Genomic DNA, 17,063 nt, shown 5'->3' with positions numbered 1-17,063 from the left:
TAAAAGCTTAATCCCGTCTGGGGTTCTAGATCCACACGGAACAGCGTAGCGTGAACCGTGGCATCTCTTGGTGAAGTCTCGTCACGTGCGTGAAGCGCTCAAATCCATTCTTGAGAGGTGAAAATGCTGTATGACATTAAAAGTTGTCGCTGGACACTAGAGTACATGGCCATTTTGGCTCCAGAAATAATCGAAATATTGTCAATGTTTTGCTCCAAATGGAAATGTTTGTGTAGGGCCTTTTTATGTGTAGAATTGAATAATTTAAGATCCAGGTTGCAAAGTTAATTAGAAATTTTGCTTTAATGGGAGTTGTATTGAACATTATGGCATTTGTAACAGAACAATGTACCGCGATGAATTACCTGTTGGTTTGTTTACTGTCCCCTTTAATGACTTCACACGCTGAACTCAAATATTTGAGAGACTACACAGAACAGATGAACCCACACAAAGTGACTGTGCATTTTTGTATGGTTCCTAAGCCATGGTCTACGTGGGTTTTAGTCACATGACCTATAAAGACCACTAAGTATGACCATTTAAAGTGAATTCAATTGTTAATATCCAAAGAAAACTTTGTCCACCTTCTTCTACAGCTGTCACTTTCACGTAATGGTTTTGTGAGTTAAGTTTAAAGACACTATTAATGATTGTATACTCGCAACACATAACCAAATCGAGGAGTAATCAGCAATAATGCATTGCGGACCCAGTTAGTTAAAGAAGTTTCTTAAATAGTTGTAGAATAAGATCATTGTTAACGTGCAGTAGAACGACAAGTCCGATTTAGCAGAGAAAATGTGCGGTGGTGTGTTTCTTTGATGTTATTAGTTTTGATATAAGTAGACTACATTTCATTATAAATATGACCGAAACTGATGTGAGAGAAATCTAGTCTTCGGAAGTTCCAAGAACTGAAATCGGAGCCGTTTGTTTCCACGATTTCCATACAGAATTCAAAACGTATTACTTTTTTGGGGGGGGTAATAACTTTGAGTGGTTGAAGAAACTAGTCATTGGATACATTGGATAGTCATTCACACTGCTGCACTGATCTGGTAAGTTATACACACCACTGTGTGTGCAGGAATTCTACAACTGCTTTGGTTGTAAAATGATTTTCTTTCTGGTCATCAATTTTCCCTTGAATGTCACTATTGGAATGCCATATGCAAGTGCCAAGTGATCCGAACAACGTGCCAAATGTTTCTGTGCTGGGAGATAAGGGGTACGCTGGCTTCCCATATCGGTCGGGTGGGGTGTCCTGTTCCAAAGACCTGGTCATGCACGACGAACTGTTGGGTCTGATGACTGGTCCGTATACGGTGCAGTGCAACCGTCTTAGGTGCCCAAGTAAAGTTTGGAGAACTTTAACAGGGCGGTAAGTGTTCATTTGTTTCAACAAACCCTGATTGCTTAATTTGTTTCTTGTTAGATGGTGGTTGAGGGTTTTTTTTGGTCCAGTGGATTGCACACACTGTTTGTTCTGCCTATCGTGTGTGTCCTCTAATTCTGGTTTCATGTGCTTAGATCATGCCAATAGGAGGGGCAGGCCGATGTCTGCTGGTACTTTGTGGGAAACAAATGTTCATTTTTATCATGTTATTGATTTGCATTAGTTTTATTGTAGCAGCATTTGTGTTTTATGGATTTTATATTCAAATTAACAGCTACTGCCGAGAGGGCTTTTAATGTCTTGGGTGCCTAAGTTGTGGTGGGGTGTTTTTTTTGCACGGTATGCACAAATGTCACAGAAGTCATTAATTACAGAAAAATAAAATTCTGTAAAGGCTTTTAACTGAAGTGTAGGACTTGTGATTAAGTTGGTGAATAACCATATTCAAATACATAAGTTGCTATTGTACTTTCATCTTTACAATGATTGTACTGACTTGTTCACTCAATTATTTGAACAAAAATTTTACTTTTTAAAAACATTTTTTTTTTAATTGGAACAATCTTTGAAAGTAGATTAAACTGTTGGAAACTGGAATAAAACATTAACCTACTGCCATAATCAAGTACTTGCACTTCTTTTCACATCACTGTTCATCTTAGATATTTTTTTGTATTTTATCTATAGCTGTGTATTTTCTGTTGGCAATAAAGAGGTGAAACTGAAGGTTACGCTTGTGTGTGAAGGGGTGGTGTGTTTTTATGTGTCTGGTTCCTCCTTTGTATTGTTCCTCTAATCAAACTGACTTTCGTTCTGCTTTACCGGGACTGAGCCACGTTAATTTTGCTGTGTCGGTGTAGCTGGGGTAATCCCGTTTGACCTAATCCGAGAGGATGGTCCCGTCTTGGGTCCACGTCCCCGCTGCGCTTCCCGTCACGCCCTGGCGAGGATGTTCGTTGAGGGTCAAAGCCTGGGCGCTTTCCTCTCGTATATGGCAGTCCAGGGTAGGGCACGTGAAAGGATGGTGTTGGGTTGGGCAGGAAGCTGCACAGCGTTGGTTAACTGCCTGAAATAGAGGCAGCACACAAGTTCAACGCCTTACTGAGCTCCTGATTCACGTGCTTCATAAAGAGAGTAAGACCAACCGGGACGGGGCTGCTGACAGGATTATTCACAGGATTACCACAGAGTGCCGTGGGGAAGGTTTGTGGCATTCTTATTTTTGGTGGTCTGGCTCACTAGGGGCACGAAATGCAGTCACCCCAGCAGGTGTGTCAAGGGAAGTCTCAGACTAGCCTGTGGTTGGGACATCTCTGATCTGACACGCTTCATACGTAGACTAAACTGGACACACACACGTCGTTTGTTGTCTTTGGAGCAGCGCGGGAGTGTTTTATGGTCTGTACCGTGAAGCCTTCTCGAGCGCAGAGAACATTTAGCTGCTGCCTGTCGCCACGAGATGCGCTGCGCTGCGCTGTAACGTGTTCGTGAGCGCATGTGCTTATTGCAGCCTTGCGTGATATCAGCAATGTGAAGGCAGACTGTGATGCATGGCATGTGCACAGTGTGCCGTATTGCCCTTATCGCGGGCTTGCAGGAAGCCTTACTCGTACGAGACGTTGGAGTATCAGCTGCTCACCCCGTCTTTCCGCAGCAGGAGTGAGACGCGCGACGTCCCCAACGCCCAGCCGCGAGGACAATGTCCGCGGAGGGCGCCAGCCGATGCCGGGCCGAGCGCCGGAGGCTCTCCTGCGCGCTCACCGTCCTCACGCTGGCCGCCATAACCTCGTCCTCGCTGTCGGCGCTATCCCTGTACCGCGCGCTGGCGCTGCAGGCAGAGGTGGAGGTCCTGAGGACGGAGGTGAACCGCAGGAGGGAGGCGCAGGGCGGGGTGGCGGGCGGAGGCGTGGGAGAACCGCAGCGGGCGGCGGAGGAGGACCGGGAGGATGCTGAGGTGAGGTGCGCCTGTGGGAGCGAGGCCGCGCGCCCTAGACGCGCTCGCTACGTCTGCAACGCCCGAGCGCTTCCCTTTAGACGTCGGCGAAGCGCAGCTCGGCCGCTCGAGAGGCTTCTTTCGGGGTTCTTTAGGGGTCCGTCTCGTCCGCAGACGCCGTGGTGGGCCCGCAGCGCGGCACCTCCCGAAGACCGCAGCGAGCCCAGCTTGAAGAAGAGGAGTCTGGGAAGGGAGCCGGCTCAAACAGGCAAGCGCTTTGTAACCCCCCCCCCACACCCCCACACCCCCACACCCCCCGGGACGTCCAGCTGCGCGTGCTGGATCTCTGCAAATTCGTCACTAAGCTCGTTTCTCCGATTATTGGCTCATGCACTTTATGGTTCCAGTGGTGAGCGCTTCAGAGCAACACTGAGTGGGTGGGGAATGTTCTCTCTCTCTCTCTCTCTCTCTCTCTCTCTCTCTCTCTCTCTCTCTCTCTCTCTCTCTTTACTGTGAATAAGAGAGTGTGGTTTTTAACACTAACTCGGCATGTCAGAGAAGCCAGACAGTGATGGTGTGAGATTAAACGTGCAAAACGCATCTTGCAGCGTAGGCAGGAGTGCAGCAGAGCGCGGCCGGGCTGGAGCGTTTCGGCGCCACGCTCTTATCGCACGCTAGGAGTCTGGCGCTCATGCATTTGATCAGAAAGTTGCTCAGACGCTTCCCGTTTGCCAGGAAACGCTTTCAAATCGTAGCTCAGAGAGCAGAGCCAGTTGATCACGCGTAAGCAGCATGCTACACGACTGAGCCGTTCGGGTTCTAAGTGGATAGACCGACTGGGTTGCCAGAGTGCACCCCCCCCCGCCCCTAATGTCTTCTTTTGTTTACTGCTCAGTGTTCCAGCCTTGCTTGCAGATGATGGCGGACTCCAGGAGGAAACCCTATCAGAAAGGTAACGGCAAAGAGTTGCTAGTCCCCGCTCTTTTACGTTTGAAATCAGCTGACACACGCACCGGTCCTTCCCGACCACGCGCAGAAGGTATGGACCTGCGAAGGCTGCTGTAAACCTGCGCCCGCCCTCTGCGTTTTCTCTCATTTCCTCTCTACTCGGGCTGTCTCTCTTTGTTTTGTTAGTTTGTTTGATCTTTATCTGTCGTTGCGCATGCACCCCCCCCCCCCCCCCCCCAGAGTTCGCCCTGGACGTGCACGTGGCCGTGCCGTGGCAGACGGGCCTGAAGCGCGGCACGGCCCTGGAAGGTGACCAGGACGACATACTGGTCAGAGAGGAGGGCTACTACTTCATCTACAGTCAGGTAGAACACTATGACCAGCCAGAGGTAACATTTCTAAGTCCTAAAGACTGACAGACATCTAGAATTGCGCACTCGCCCTTAACTTGCTTCTTGCATACAACAGATTGATGTTTTGAGGGAGGAAAAAACAGAATTTAGTGCCTTCATACAGAGTCCCTGTGGGGATCCTTACAGACCATGTAAGATTTTGATCAGATCATATACCATCAAGTTTGAAGTATAAACAGCAGATGCTCTAAACACCAGGTCTTGTTTTGGGGTGGTGGGGACTCCAGAGACGCTCTAGACACTGGCGTCTTGTTTGCGGGATTCCCTCTTCCCCCAGGTGTTTTACAAAGACCCCAAGTACGCCATGGGCCACATAGTGTTGCGCACAAAGCAGAACGTGGTGGGTGATGAGAGCCAGCACGTCGTGCTGTTCCGCTGCGTCCAGAGCATGAACGCCAAGGTTCCCTACAACACCTGCTTCACAGGAGGTGAGAGCTTACCACGTCTAACGCGCCGGGAGGAAGCGGGAGGGAATCTTTTTCATTGAATCCTGTCATTATACCAGGAACAGCGTAACGGATTCCGCTGGTTCAGAGCGTAAACATAAGCGTGGCGGAGGCCCCCCCAGCCGATGTCGTCTCGGTGTGTGTCCCCTGCAGGCATCGTGAAACTGGAGTCTGGTGACCGGGTGGAGCTGCTCATCCCTCGCTCCACGGCGAACATCTCTCTGGATGGGGACTCCACCTTCCTGGGGGCTGTCAAACTGGCGTGACCCGTCGGAGCGAGCCAGGGCCCCGAGACGGTGGCGGGGCCCATAAACACGAGGGTCTTCCGTGCCGGCCCACTACAACATTAGCACGCGGAACGGGACTGACGATGGTTTCTGAGTCGTTTCCCGGGAGCAGGAATGGCTGGATTTGGAGGGGCTCAGCGGGAGTTGTATAAGGCGTTTGGTTAGGGACGGAGCGACTGCTTCTTCACCGCCGGTTCCGGTCCATACGGACGGGCAGATGAGTGCGGCTCGGCTGGGTAAGCAGGCACCTGGAACGCTGTCGACAGGAAAAGCTGTGTGTGAGACTTCCGAGACCAGACTGAGCCCTGAGCCACTTCTGCCAGGCTTTGGAAACGTTTCTCGTGACATGGCCTACTTACACTCTCTCTCATCCCACCTGCAAACTTTCCGATGGGTGAGAGGTTATAACCCACCGTGGAGTACATTCCTCAGAGCACGTCGTCACGCAGTTACTTTCCAGGAGGCGATTTGATTGCTGTAACTTGCTGTCGTTTGTTACGCTGTAATGTGCAGGTTTTGTCAGCAGAGGGCAGCACCGGCACATAATGAAGCCACCGAACTTGTCTGTTTGAAACTGCCGATTATCGTTAATGAAAAATAGCAGCCATTGCTTTTTACGCTCCATTACACGCACATTTTCAGCCTTTTTCAGTTGTGTGTGTGTGTGTGTATATATAATTACTGTATTTTGTCATTTGAAATCAATGCAATATACTTTGCAGCAAACACCACTGCATAATTCTTTCAATACCATAAATCTATTCTTTTCTTATGTAAAGTCCTCAGCAAACAATTGAATTTAAATTGGTCTTATGTCTCCGCTTTTAATGTGGTACATTTGACAAACACACAAACAAGGCAATAAATAATAATAATAATTTAAAACGTCCAGAAAACGTTCGTCCTAGCAATTAGTCTGCCGTGGCAGCATCCCAAAGCAGAGATTTTAAAGGCCACCTCTAGGGGGCGCTCGTATTCCAGCGAGCGCTTCTGTTGTAATGAAAGTAAAGTCGCTAAGGTGTCCGTGCGAGTCACGGCGCAAATGCGTATACAATTTGACGTGCAAAAGCTATTTTAGGATTTGTGAGAGCTATAAGGACATGTTGAAACGCAGTGTAAGGACTCTCAACAAAAGCAAGGCGTACATGAGAAACAGTCAGTGAGTCAGTCAGTGAAATACAGCCTTCTGCTCCGTTGTTATGCTTCCAGACAATGAAGATTTAAACTGCAGTCACTTCCATTTTCTCTTTACTTTTTACGGATTTCTCCGTGCAGTACGTTTCTTCTGGACGTATTGCCGTTTAGTGTTCCACATGTTGAACTGAGGACGCTAGTGGGGGAAGATTATCAATATATCATATTTAGATTGTCATGTGACACACAAAACAACACATTTCTGGCTCATGCTTGCCGTTGTGTGATACCTGCACCTCCTCAGCAGTACAGGTGGAGCCAAGCCCTCAACACTGAGTAACCTTTGAACTTTGAAACCTCTCCAATCGGCTACTATCGAGAAAGATGCAGCTAGATATTCGTGTGAGAGAATACATGACTCCTTTTTGTCTCATATTTTTCGAAGAAACCGGGAACATTCGGTTCTGTTAACTGCACATTCAACTTTTCCACGAGTCGCCCTCTCTCTACGGTCTGGTAGAGATGTGGCGTCATGTAAAGTAGACGCATGATTTCTTCAAACCAGTACACTGCTGCGATGTAGCCTAGGATTTGTGAAGATTTGCAGTCAAAAAGTACTCGGTGTTCACTGTCGACTTCTGGGCCTCCCATCAGAACCGGTCATTTCCACTGGGAGGTGGTCAAGCACAGACCGGTAGGACTGATAGTCTGGAGGTATTAAGTCTTCCAGCACCACTCGCAGGGAGAAGATCAGATGAAATGTTCCCTTATTTTGAATAGAAAACAATAAGAAGTCATTTATAATGAGGGTAGCAGCTTTGGCCTGTGGAGGTTTGACGTGGCACCGCAGTGCTCGCGTCCTGTAACGTGCAGTCGGGTTAATTGTCTTTCCTTGCGCGGTAATGGTGACGACGGACGGCCGTTTTCCGCGGGTGCCTTCTCTAGACGACGGCACGCCATCCCTGATTAATTCCACACAAAGTGTTCACCATCCCTCCACGGCATAATCGTGTTTACCACGGCCTTTCTCTTTTGTCCAAATCCCTTAATCCCCCTCTGACTGGCTTCTGTCTTCCCTCCGGGGGACATCCAGACATGTGCCGCGCTGGCGTCCGTCCACACTCTGTAAACATCGCTCGCGCTCCTTCTCAGATTTCCTACTTGGGTGTAATTTCTTATTTACTTTCTTTCTTTCTTTTCGCTCTTGATGTGGTGTTTCTTTTTCAGTAGCGTTTACGTCCCAGTCAGACGTCCGTTTCAGTTATACAGTTCACGCTTGGACTTGCGTCTTCCCGACTTGCGTCATGCCGAACACCTGGGGATTTAAGCAGAGGGATTAAACGGGTTCGAGTTGGTGCGGAACAGAAGACTGTTTGTGCTAGAGGGGGAGTCTGTAGTGCAGGGATGGCACCGGGTGCCGAGTGTGCTGGAGCGAGTATCGACTCCTCAGGAGACTTGATAAGCCAAACGTTCTCAAACCTTCAGCTTTAGTTCATCTGGTGATTTTTAATTTTTTTTTCATGCGGTAGATGGCTCTTTTCGAACCGCCTTCTTTCCTGAATCGATTTTCCTCCCTGGAAATGACATCACTCTGTAAGTGGGTGTCATCGAGTGTCATTTCCCCGCGCACCAGACCGATTGTTTCTGGAGAGTTTTTCTCCACGTTCTCCTGCTACCTTCTGCTACTCACCACGGCGAGTGCATCTTGTGTCGTGCCATCCACGAGGTGGAAGAGGATGAAGGTTCTTCCAGGGGGAGCTCTGTGGAAGAGTTTAGGTTTGCCGAACTAGGCAGTGAATGGGGCGGAGAGTTTAAAGTCAATCAATGTCACAAAGCATCTTTACAAATGTCAGAGTCCAAGCTCCCAGTGAGCAAGCCAAGGGCGACAGTGGTGAGGAAAAACTCCCTAGAGCACGAGGAGGAAACCTGGAGAGGAACCAAGACTCAAAGGGGGAACCATCCTCCTCTGGCCAAAAATGGTCACAACAATAGAATTTTAAGAGAAAAATAAATAAAAAATGAAAAAATAAGCAATTAATGTCTAGTCCAACTTTCTAGAGGTCCTAGTCTTGTCTTGATGGTGTGTGTGTGTGTGTGTGTGTGTGTGTGTGTGCGAGACCCAACCCGCAAGAGAACGTCCATCAAGGGCAACGGCAAAGTAGCAGGAGACTTGAGTCAAGATTGGCACACACGCCACACGTTTAAACTTCTCTCTCATGTCTCCCTCGGTCTCGCACTGCACCGTTGGGGGCGTCGCTCATCTTAGCGAGGAGCTCTGCTCTTTACCACTTTCACCCGATTACTCTCCTTGAGCTCGTGCGCAGGGTCGCCTGCGGCAACTGCTTGGAATAGCAGAATTCCAAACAGAATTCACACTTGGCCCGTGAACTTAACATAAGTTGTGTGCTGTGACGCGTGTGGTCTTGCGTTCTCGTTGACTCGGTTTCTGTCCGATACGCTATATCACAGTCACACCACGTAACCTCACTTGTCTCTTTCTTTGGACAGGCCATTACCAGGAAGAACCCAGAGAAAGATGTGGGAACGCGACTGCTGCATGAAATTTGCATCTTACTGGACTGTGTTTGTAAGCAGCCCAGTTGCTTGTCCTTAAACGTTAGCGGAAGGCCATCAGCTGGACTCCGGAGGCAAGTGTCCACGCATTAAGGGTATAAGCAAGGATAAAGGGAAACTGCTGGAGCCGGAATGGCGAGGCGGCCGGGTGAGCACACGGGAAGGCCTGCGTCTTGGAACGCTGCGCGAAGCGGAGCGTACGACTGTGAGAAACACGCCCCCCACCCCCCGCCCCCCACGAGTCAGAGGGGCGTGGGGATTGGTCAACCAAGCCTCTCTCCCCTCCCAAAAATGTCTTTGTGTGCTGCCATGGCAACAGCTCGCATGTTGGCGGCTGTGAGAGTGGGAAGGGGCTGACGGGCAGAAGGAGGCCACGAGAATTTTCGTCCCACAGGAAGTGGAACAAGCTGTGTACACTCTGTGGCCAAACACTGGTGAACTCATTCACACACGCTCATTTACATGCACACACACATCCTCACCAAACTGTTTAACCCGTTTCCCCGTTTGTATTCCAGCCCTTACCAAGACAAGCAATTTGTTTAGACACTGCACTCCCCTCCCTCGCGCTCTCTCTCTCTCTCATCTTCATCTTTCTTTCTGTCTTAATCCTGGTTCCCATATTCTCATGCACCATTTTGTATCCCGCCCCACCCAATCATCCTCTGGGTTTACCTATTAGGACCACATCCCGATGATTCTCTCCTCTAGCACCTTTCCTTTGAGCCAATCCCCGTGCCCAGAGCCGGCCGTCCACCTGACCTCTGGGTGCAGCCTCCACGATCTTGTTTGAGTTTCTGCTGGTCTGGAGCCAGAGGCCAGTGGAAACCGTTTATGCGCTTTCAGGCTGAATTCTGCCCTCGCTTCTGGCCCGATGCTCCACACCTCTCAAGTGTCACACGCTGACCGTGAGACAGATCTCACGGTCTCGCAGCCAACCAATCAAATCTCACGCATCAAAAGCGCCGTCATAATAACCGATGTAGTCGGGTTTATTGCTTTGACCACATTTGACCTGTTGCTGTGGTGATGGCACATAAAAGTTGACATTTAAAAGGAAGAGCCCTCCCACTGCGTTGCTTAGACAAGGCAATGAGAGAATTTGTCCAACAAAAATTTGAAGGGCGACCCCCCCCAAAAAATCTCTCACGCGTTGAAAATTTCTTTGCTCGCGCTTCTAGGTCTTTCTACTGGCTCACAGGGTTCATCTGACATGCACTGGGGATGCCGGAGGTCTTACCGGCCCGCTCCAGATTAGAACCGGTTTTATAATCCTAGTCCTGAAACATCACCTGGTCCCAGCTGCGGTTCAGAGCACCAGCGTGAGAGCTACGTGAAGGGTGGAGCCGCTACGCTGCCCTACGCCTTTACGTGGCTTCTGTTTGGCCTCCGTTTTTCCGTTTGCTCTGAGTCGCTTAGACTTGCTGCTGGCTGAAGCAGCGCTGTTGGATGACGGACGGTCCTCCGTAAATGACGAACGTCTGGCGGGCTCGGTGCCCGCTTTCCTCTCGAGGAGCTGTCCGCCTTTCCCCGGGCTGTACGGACGACCGCGTTTTCGCTTTCGGCTGAAATCCGTGTTCAGCAATGTCTGTGCTTTTTCGGATGTTGGCCGCCGGGGGGAGCGATGCACGGGCGACAGGGAGTATTTATCAAGCACTCCGCAGGCCAACAAAGGGGGAAAAAAACCCGCACGCTGTGCTTTCCCGCGAGGCCTTGTGCTTTGGCACTAAAAGCAACAGCTCGCTAAAACCGAACGAAAACCGAACCAATCGGGAAAAGAAGCGTATCTGTCATTCTGAGCTGCATGTGCTATTAAGAATGCGGCTTTTAGCGCTCCGTAAGGGCAAACTCTCATTTGCATATATAAAGTCATCTGGAAACGCCTGGTTTTGACATAACATTAATAATTTGACATCAAATTAAAAATACTAAGACCATTAAATTTGCGGCAGAGGCGTGTGGGCGATGCTCTCAGCCTCGCGCGCCAGCCCCGCCTTACTGTGCGTACTGTAGTACGCACGCGACCTACCGAACCGAGAGGTGTGTGTTACTGCAACAACAACAACAACAACAACAACAACAATATTCCTGCGTGTTCATTGCGAAAGATCGTCCTTTCAGCATCAGGCCGCACTTTTCTGGTTCTTACTCAAAATATTTGGTCCTGAAGAACACTGAAGAGCACTCTCTTTGAGATCCCTCAACTTGTGAAGTGTTTTTGTGGTCACAGCAGGTGTGTGGCCGCTCTCTTCTTGCTCCCTTTCTCTGTGTGTGATCTGGAGGGTCAAGCGCTCGTCTTTGTTATGTTGATGGGAACCAGCGAGAGCCCAGTGAGCGGAAGAAACAGAAGATGTTTTTTTCTTCTCTGTTTATTTTTGAGGCTCAGAGTGACAGTAGAGGACAGAGACGCAGAGACGTGTGCAGTAGCCCAGGAAGCGGTCAGCTGGACAGACCACAGAGGGCCATAATTAATAACCCCGCCCCCTTCTTGTCTCCGCCCTTTTGTCCCTCCCCCCCCCCTCTGCCTCACTCTCATGGCCAGCAGAAGCCCTGCCTCGCTGTCTCAGAGCAGCTGGTCTCTGCTAAGCAGATGTAATGAGAGATTTAGTGTCTCTCTCTCTCTCCTCCTTCTCTCTGGCCCTGTAACTGGGAACTAAATCAGAAAGTCTGGATCTTTGTCTGTGCATCTCAGCCTGTGTGTGTGTGTGGAGGCACATGGTTCTCTGTCATTCGGCCTGTGTGTGTGTGTGTGTAAGAAGCGGTCTTACGAAGGATCCTTTGAGCTGGATGTTGCTGCAGATTAACAGATCCTGGAGCGCCGAGTGAAGATGATGAGGGCTTGACAAGTCATGTAAGGTAAGAGTGTGTGTGTGTGTGTGTGTGTGTGTGTGTGTGTGTGTGTGTGTGTGTGTGTGTGTGTGTGTGTGATCGTGTGCGTTTGGACAGTTGGGTTCTAAAGAGGTTGGATTTTTGAACTGAAGTCTAAGGAAGCACACAAACTAAATACTTTTCAAATTAATTTTAAATCGTGAGAAACGCGTGACGTTTTTTACAGCGGTGTAAAGCAGGCCTTGTGAAAAACATCGTCTTAGTTCCTGAGCCTGCAGTGGTCAGTAACAACCTGTTAATCACCTAATGATCTCCAACCTACTGAATGAAGTGTGTTTGTACATGTGGGTCCTCACTGTGTATGTGTGTGTGCGTGGTTTGTCCTGGTTTTGGGGGGACCTCAGACCACCCCTCCAGATGTGGGTAATGTCCGGGGGTAACTCTGGCTCCCTGATGAATGAGGCCCAAAAGCTTGCTGGCCCTCACGTGCTGCCATGGCAACCATGGAAGTCCCCACAGAGTTTTATCAGGGGCTGGCTGAACAGATATTGCCTGAGGTTTGTTATACTAACATGGTAACAGCAATGGCATATATCGGACAACATTTGAACATTAGTTCATCTACTTGTTTAATGATTTATTGATCCCCTAACGTCATAAATCATAGTATCAAAGCCTACAGGCCAATGTGTCAGCTATTGCGCAGACATTTCTATACTGGCCTACTGGTCAGTTTTAATGACCAATTGTATAATTTTGCTTTGTAGCATTGTTGCGTATTCTGGTGTTGTTACACATTCTGGTGTTGTTACGTATTCTGGTGTTGTTACGTATTCTGGTATTAAGTATTCTTGCGTTGTTAAGTATTCTAGTGTTAAATATTCTAGTGTTGTTACATATTCTGGTGTTATGTATTCTAGTATTAAGTATACTTGTGTTATATATATTCTAGAGTTGTTAAGTATTCTAGTGTTAAGTAGTCACGTGTTACATATTCTGGTGTTGTTACGTAGTCTAGTGTTACGTATTCTAGAGTTGTTAAGTATTCTAGTGTTAAGTAGTCACGTGTTACATATTCTGGTGTTGTTACGTAGTCTAGTGTTACGTATTCTAGAGTTGTTAAGTATTCTAGTGTTAAGTAGTCACGTGTTACATATTCTGGTGTTGTTACGTAGTCTAGTGTTACGTATTCTAGAGTTGTTAAGTATTCTAGTGTTAAGTAGTCACGTGTTACATATTCTGGTGTTGTTACGTAGTCTAGTGTTACGTATTCTAGAGTTGTTAAGTATTCTAGTGTTAAGTAGTCACGTGTTACATATTCTGCTGTTGTTACGTAGTCTAGTGTTACGTATTCTAGTGTTGTTAAGTATTCTCGTGTTACGTATTCTGGTGTTACATATTCTAGCATTAAGTATTCTTGTGCTGTGTATTCTAGTGTTGCGTATTTTAGTGTTGTTAAGTATTCTAGTGTTTTTATGCATTTTGGTGTTATGTATTCTAGTGTTAAGCATTTTAACATTAAGTACTCTAGTGCTGCTAAGTATTCTAGTGTTAAGTATTCTAGATAACAGCTCAACACGCACATGGGCCGTGTTTCTAGCTGGAGTAGGGTTGCCATAGGAACGTTGGGGGTGCGTGACGGTGGGCGGGGCTTGGGGAACACTGCTTCTGCTGACACGCCTGCACTGTGGAGGCTCTGGCAGGAGAGCTGAACCAAATCTGTTACATTAACCTGATTTAACAAGCTCTCTCCTCAGCTGCCGATACACCCCCTCCTCCTCCCTCTGTCCACCCTCCCTATCGACCAGGAACTCGCCGCTCATTTCCCAGCCTTTCTCCTCCTCTTCATCACTCACTATTCCCAGTATCTTACCTTCCCCCCCTTCTTCTTCCTCAAATCATCGGCATCTTTTCTTTCCTGCTCTCTCCGTGGTACCTCATCTCTGCTGGCGTCAGCTGGGTGTTGCGTCAGCTGTTTGAAACTCAGAGACGGTCTTTTATATCAGATTCTGTCTCTCCCCGCCCATGGCAACTGCTGCAGGAGGCTGGCTTTCCTCTGGCCGTATGCTGCTGTGTCCTGCCGTTCCCTGTTCGGACTTCCTCTTCCTCCTGGCCGTGTCTGTCTCAGCTGCTCGGTCCCAGCGCCTGACCTGGGGTTCAACGAGCACAGGACACTGTTGAAACGGGAACCGAACGATCCGTGTTCTCTGCAGAGGGGGAGCGCCAGCGCGATGCCCGTATGCTGGTTGAGAGCTGAGCGGTGTGGGCGGATGATTGCGCGGGTGTTGGAAAGCTCAGGGCAGGGAGGAAGTTGAACTCAGGGGGCGACAGCAGAGGAGTAGGTTCACCCGTGGACTCGTTGTGTAGCCACGTGCTTTCTTTCTGGACATCATGTTCCCGTGGCTTTGGTTTTTTTTTGTTGTTGTTGTTGGGTTTTTTTTTTTAAAGGTCAGATTGGTTACGTTTCTTCAAGCATCACAGCAAAGTACAGTTTCTACGTGAACCTTCCAGTGAAGAATGTTTCGTAGTCTTTCTGCAGTTGCGTTCCAATGCTGTTTCTAATTTCTCTCTCTCCCACACACACGGTTACACTGACAGACCCTCATGCCGGGATCTGGATGGCATCCTTTCTATTTTAGGACTGATTAGAGTAGCCTGGCTTATTGTATTTCCTGTTGGGTTCCTGTTACACAGCCAAACGCACAGATCTGTTTCCCATCCTTGCATCTGCTGGCCTGGCTAACGAACGGCGAGCGTTTTCCTTGCGACCCCAGCGATATACGCGTCCGATGACGTACGAGCAGATCGGGACACGGAAGACTGGGACAGACCTCTGGGAAGAGACGGCACGGGGTCAACCAGGACCGGTTCTTTAGAATTCCTCTTTCTCCAGCAAAAGGGGCAGATTTGGCCTCCTTCGTGGGGCCGAGAGGCAGAAAGGGCAGAAAATCCTCGTGACGGACGGACGAGAGGTTGAAGGCAGGGTGGGCGAACCTGTTGCCGCTATGTGATAGCTAGGCTACGTGCTGTGCGGTGGGGTGGTGGTGCCGAGGTTTGGGGTCTCTCCGTGGGCATGTCCAGTCCTGCGGCGGAGGGAGGGGGCCAAGACGACACCAAAGGACAAATAGCGGACGTGGCTGAAGACCAGGCAGCATTCTGGGAATGGCAGGGAGATGGTGCAAGGTGTTTACATGTCTGTGAGGTTGAGGGTTGAGGGTGGCATTCCAGATCTTTTTGTGGAAGAATTCTCGTGATTTGTGTAGTTTACATTTTCTTGAAGCAGTGATCATTTTATTGAAGTTCAGGAGGGGCATGACATGCCTGAGCTAAGGTGTGGATCTTTCTGTGGGTGTGGGTGGGTGTATGAGTGTGGCTGACTGTGGGTGGATGGGTGAGTGTCGGTGGGTGCGTGAGTGTGAGCAGGTGGATGTGCATCCAAGTAACAGAAGCAGCTGGCAGGTTCTTGGGGTTTTGTAATGGAACGCGACTGTAAGCAGGTGCAGAGAACAGAAACATCACCAAAGGGCAGCTCTCTTACACACACACACACACACACACACATATATGCACACCTGCAGACATCCACATGCACATACAAACTTCTTTCTCATTTCAGTAAGCTTTATTTGCATTTACATTTACGGCATTTATCTGACGCTTTTATCCAAAGCCACTTACAGTTATGACTGAGCACAACTTGAGTAATTGAGGGTTAAGGGTCTTGCTCAGGGGCTCAACAGTAGCAACTTGGCTGTCGCTATTACAATGAAACAACACTTGTAATATTAAGGCAATTAAAACTCTACAATAAGAACTCTACTATATTTTACTAATAATTAACATCAAATGAGCTGTAATTAGTATGAAGGAGTACTTGGTCAAGATGAGAAAATTGAAGGAAAATGTCCAATAAGAGGACGAAATAAATAGTTAAATAAACTTTCTCATTCTTCCCTCCCTGAGGACCTGTGTGTGTCAGTCACTTCAGTACAGGCGTCTCTTATTAGCTCCGTGTTACTAGCAGCTGACACTCTCCCGCGCTGAAGCTGTACCCACATCTCTCTCCTCCTTCCCATGAACAGGCCCAACGGGCCTGAACCCCAAAGCCTGCCGGTCAGGACACCCTCTCGCCCTGCTGCGCAGCAGCCGCCTCCCGTGTGCTGCCGTCTGTCCAAGGGCGTGGTTTTGATCCGGGCGGAGAAGACGCTGACGGTGCCGTCTGGTCGGGCGGTGTGAAAGGGGTGCACGCTGACTCAGAGCTAAGACAAGCGTGCGGATCCGCTTGCGTCGCTTCCTCTGGGGGAGGCGAGCACGAGGGAGTAGAGCAGGAAAGCGGAGACGCTGCAGGAGACGCGCAGAGAGGAACGTGGAGGGACTGTGTGCGCATGTACACGGGTGCACTGCAGAGAAAGAGCCTGCAGAGGGGCCGTGTTTGTTGTGTCAGTGGACTGAGGAGAGGCCAGAGGATGTGTGTGGGTGGGGGTGTGTGTGTGTGTGTGGGGGGGGGTGTGGTCAGAGGTTTGGTTGTTCATTGTGTGTTCTGCTTGGACCGACACTGCCCGTCTAGAGTGGGAGAGAGAGCAGGACCTCTCATTAGCATAACCCTGCCTCTTCACCACTCAGGCAGCCTCTCATTAGCATAACCCTGCCTCTTCACCACTCAGGCAGCCTCTCATTAGCATAACCCTGCCTCTTCACCACTCAGGCAGCCTCTCATTAGCATAACCCTGCCTCTTCACCACTCAGGCAGCTAGGAGCATAACCCTGCCTCTTCAGCACTCTGGCAGCCTCTCATTAGCATAACCCTGCTTCTTCACCACTCTGGCAGCCTCTCATTAGCATAACCCTGCCTCCTCACCACTCAGGCAGCCTCTCATTAGCATAACCCTGCCTCTTCACCACTCTGGCAGCCTCTCATTAGCATAACCCTGCCTCTTCACCACTCTGGCAGCCTCTCATTAGCATAACCCTGCCTCTTCACCACTCTGGAGCAGGACTGGTGTCTGTCAGGTGCCGTCTCACTCACGTTCCCTCCCGCGCGCGGTGCCGTGGGACGCGGTTGCTAGGAGCAGAGAAGCTGGAGGTGTATCTGTGTGCTGC

The 17,063-nt window shown here is 49.3% G+C and overlaps 2 protein-coding genes and 1 long non-coding RNA gene across 8 annotated transcripts in view; 2 read left to right on the top strand and 1 right to left on the bottom strand.

The window, feature by feature from the left end:
• Positions 1-288: 288 nt before the first annotated feature.
• LOC113591841 lies at positions 289-3,124 on the bottom strand. Its single transcript, XR_003412246.2, has 2 exons — positions 3,039-3,124; positions 289-2,465 (listed from the first exon to the last, which is right to left on the bottom strand). It is a non-coding gene; the product is annotated as an uncharacterized LOC113591841 (long non-coding RNA).
• On the top strand, positions 2,461-6,224 carry tnfsf13b (TNF superfamily member 13b). Of its 6 annotated transcripts, none has more exons than XM_027032510.2 (6): positions 2,461-2,602; positions 3,057-3,600; positions 4,228-4,284; positions 4,521-4,669; positions 4,971-5,121; positions 5,293-6,224. In XM_027032510.2, the coding sequence occupies exons 2-6, from the start codon at positions 3,099-3,101 to the stop codon at positions 5,403-5,405; spliced, it is 972 nt and encodes a 323-aa protein (XP_026888311.2). In that variant the 5' UTR covers positions 2,461-2,602; positions 3,057-3,098; the 3' UTR covers positions 5,406-6,224. The 6 variants fall into 6 exon arrangements, 5 of the variants coding, with proteins under 5 accessions (XP_026888311.2, XP_026888312.2, XP_026888316.2 ...); XM_027032511.2 differs by having other exon boundaries at positions 3,054-3,600; XM_027032515.2 differs by having other exon boundaries at positions 2,461-3,353; positions 3,507-3,600.
• A 5,514-nt stretch (positions 6,225-11,738) lies between these two features.
• Positions 11,739-17,063, top strand: part of myo16 (myosin XVI) — a 110,453-nt gene continuing 105,128 nt past the window's right edge. Inside the window, exon 1 of the mRNA XM_035522962.1 lies at positions 11,739-11,990. The gene's annotated coding sequence lies outside the window, so the exon portion shown is untranslated. The remainder of the gene's footprint in view (positions 11,991-17,063) is intronic.

Source organism: Electrophorus electricus, chromosome 25 (assembly GCF_013358815.1).
Source record: "Electrophorus electricus isolate fEleEle1 chromosome 25, fEleEle1.pri, whole genome shotgun sequence".
NCBI classification, from domain to species: domain Eukaryota; kingdom Metazoa; phylum Chordata; class Actinopteri; order Gymnotiformes; family Gymnotidae; genus Electrophorus; species Electrophorus electricus.
This window is presented reverse-complemented; position numbering and strand designations above follow the sequence as displayed.

Excerpts from the sequence above, each read along its gene's own strand:
- tnfsf13b (XM_027032510.2), top strand. The coding sequence starts at position 3,099 with ATGTCCGCGGAGGGCGCCAGCCGATGCCGGGCCGAGCGCCGGAGGCTC. Across the intron at positions 4,670-4,970 it reads AACACTATGACCAGCCAGAG|GTGTTTTACAAAGACCCCAA; the intron begins GTAACATTTCTA and ends CTCTTCCCCCAG. Across the intron at positions 5,122-5,292 it reads CAACACCTGCTTCACAGGAG|GCATCGTGAAACTGGAGTCT; the intron begins GTGAGAGCTTAC and ends TGTCCCCTGCAG.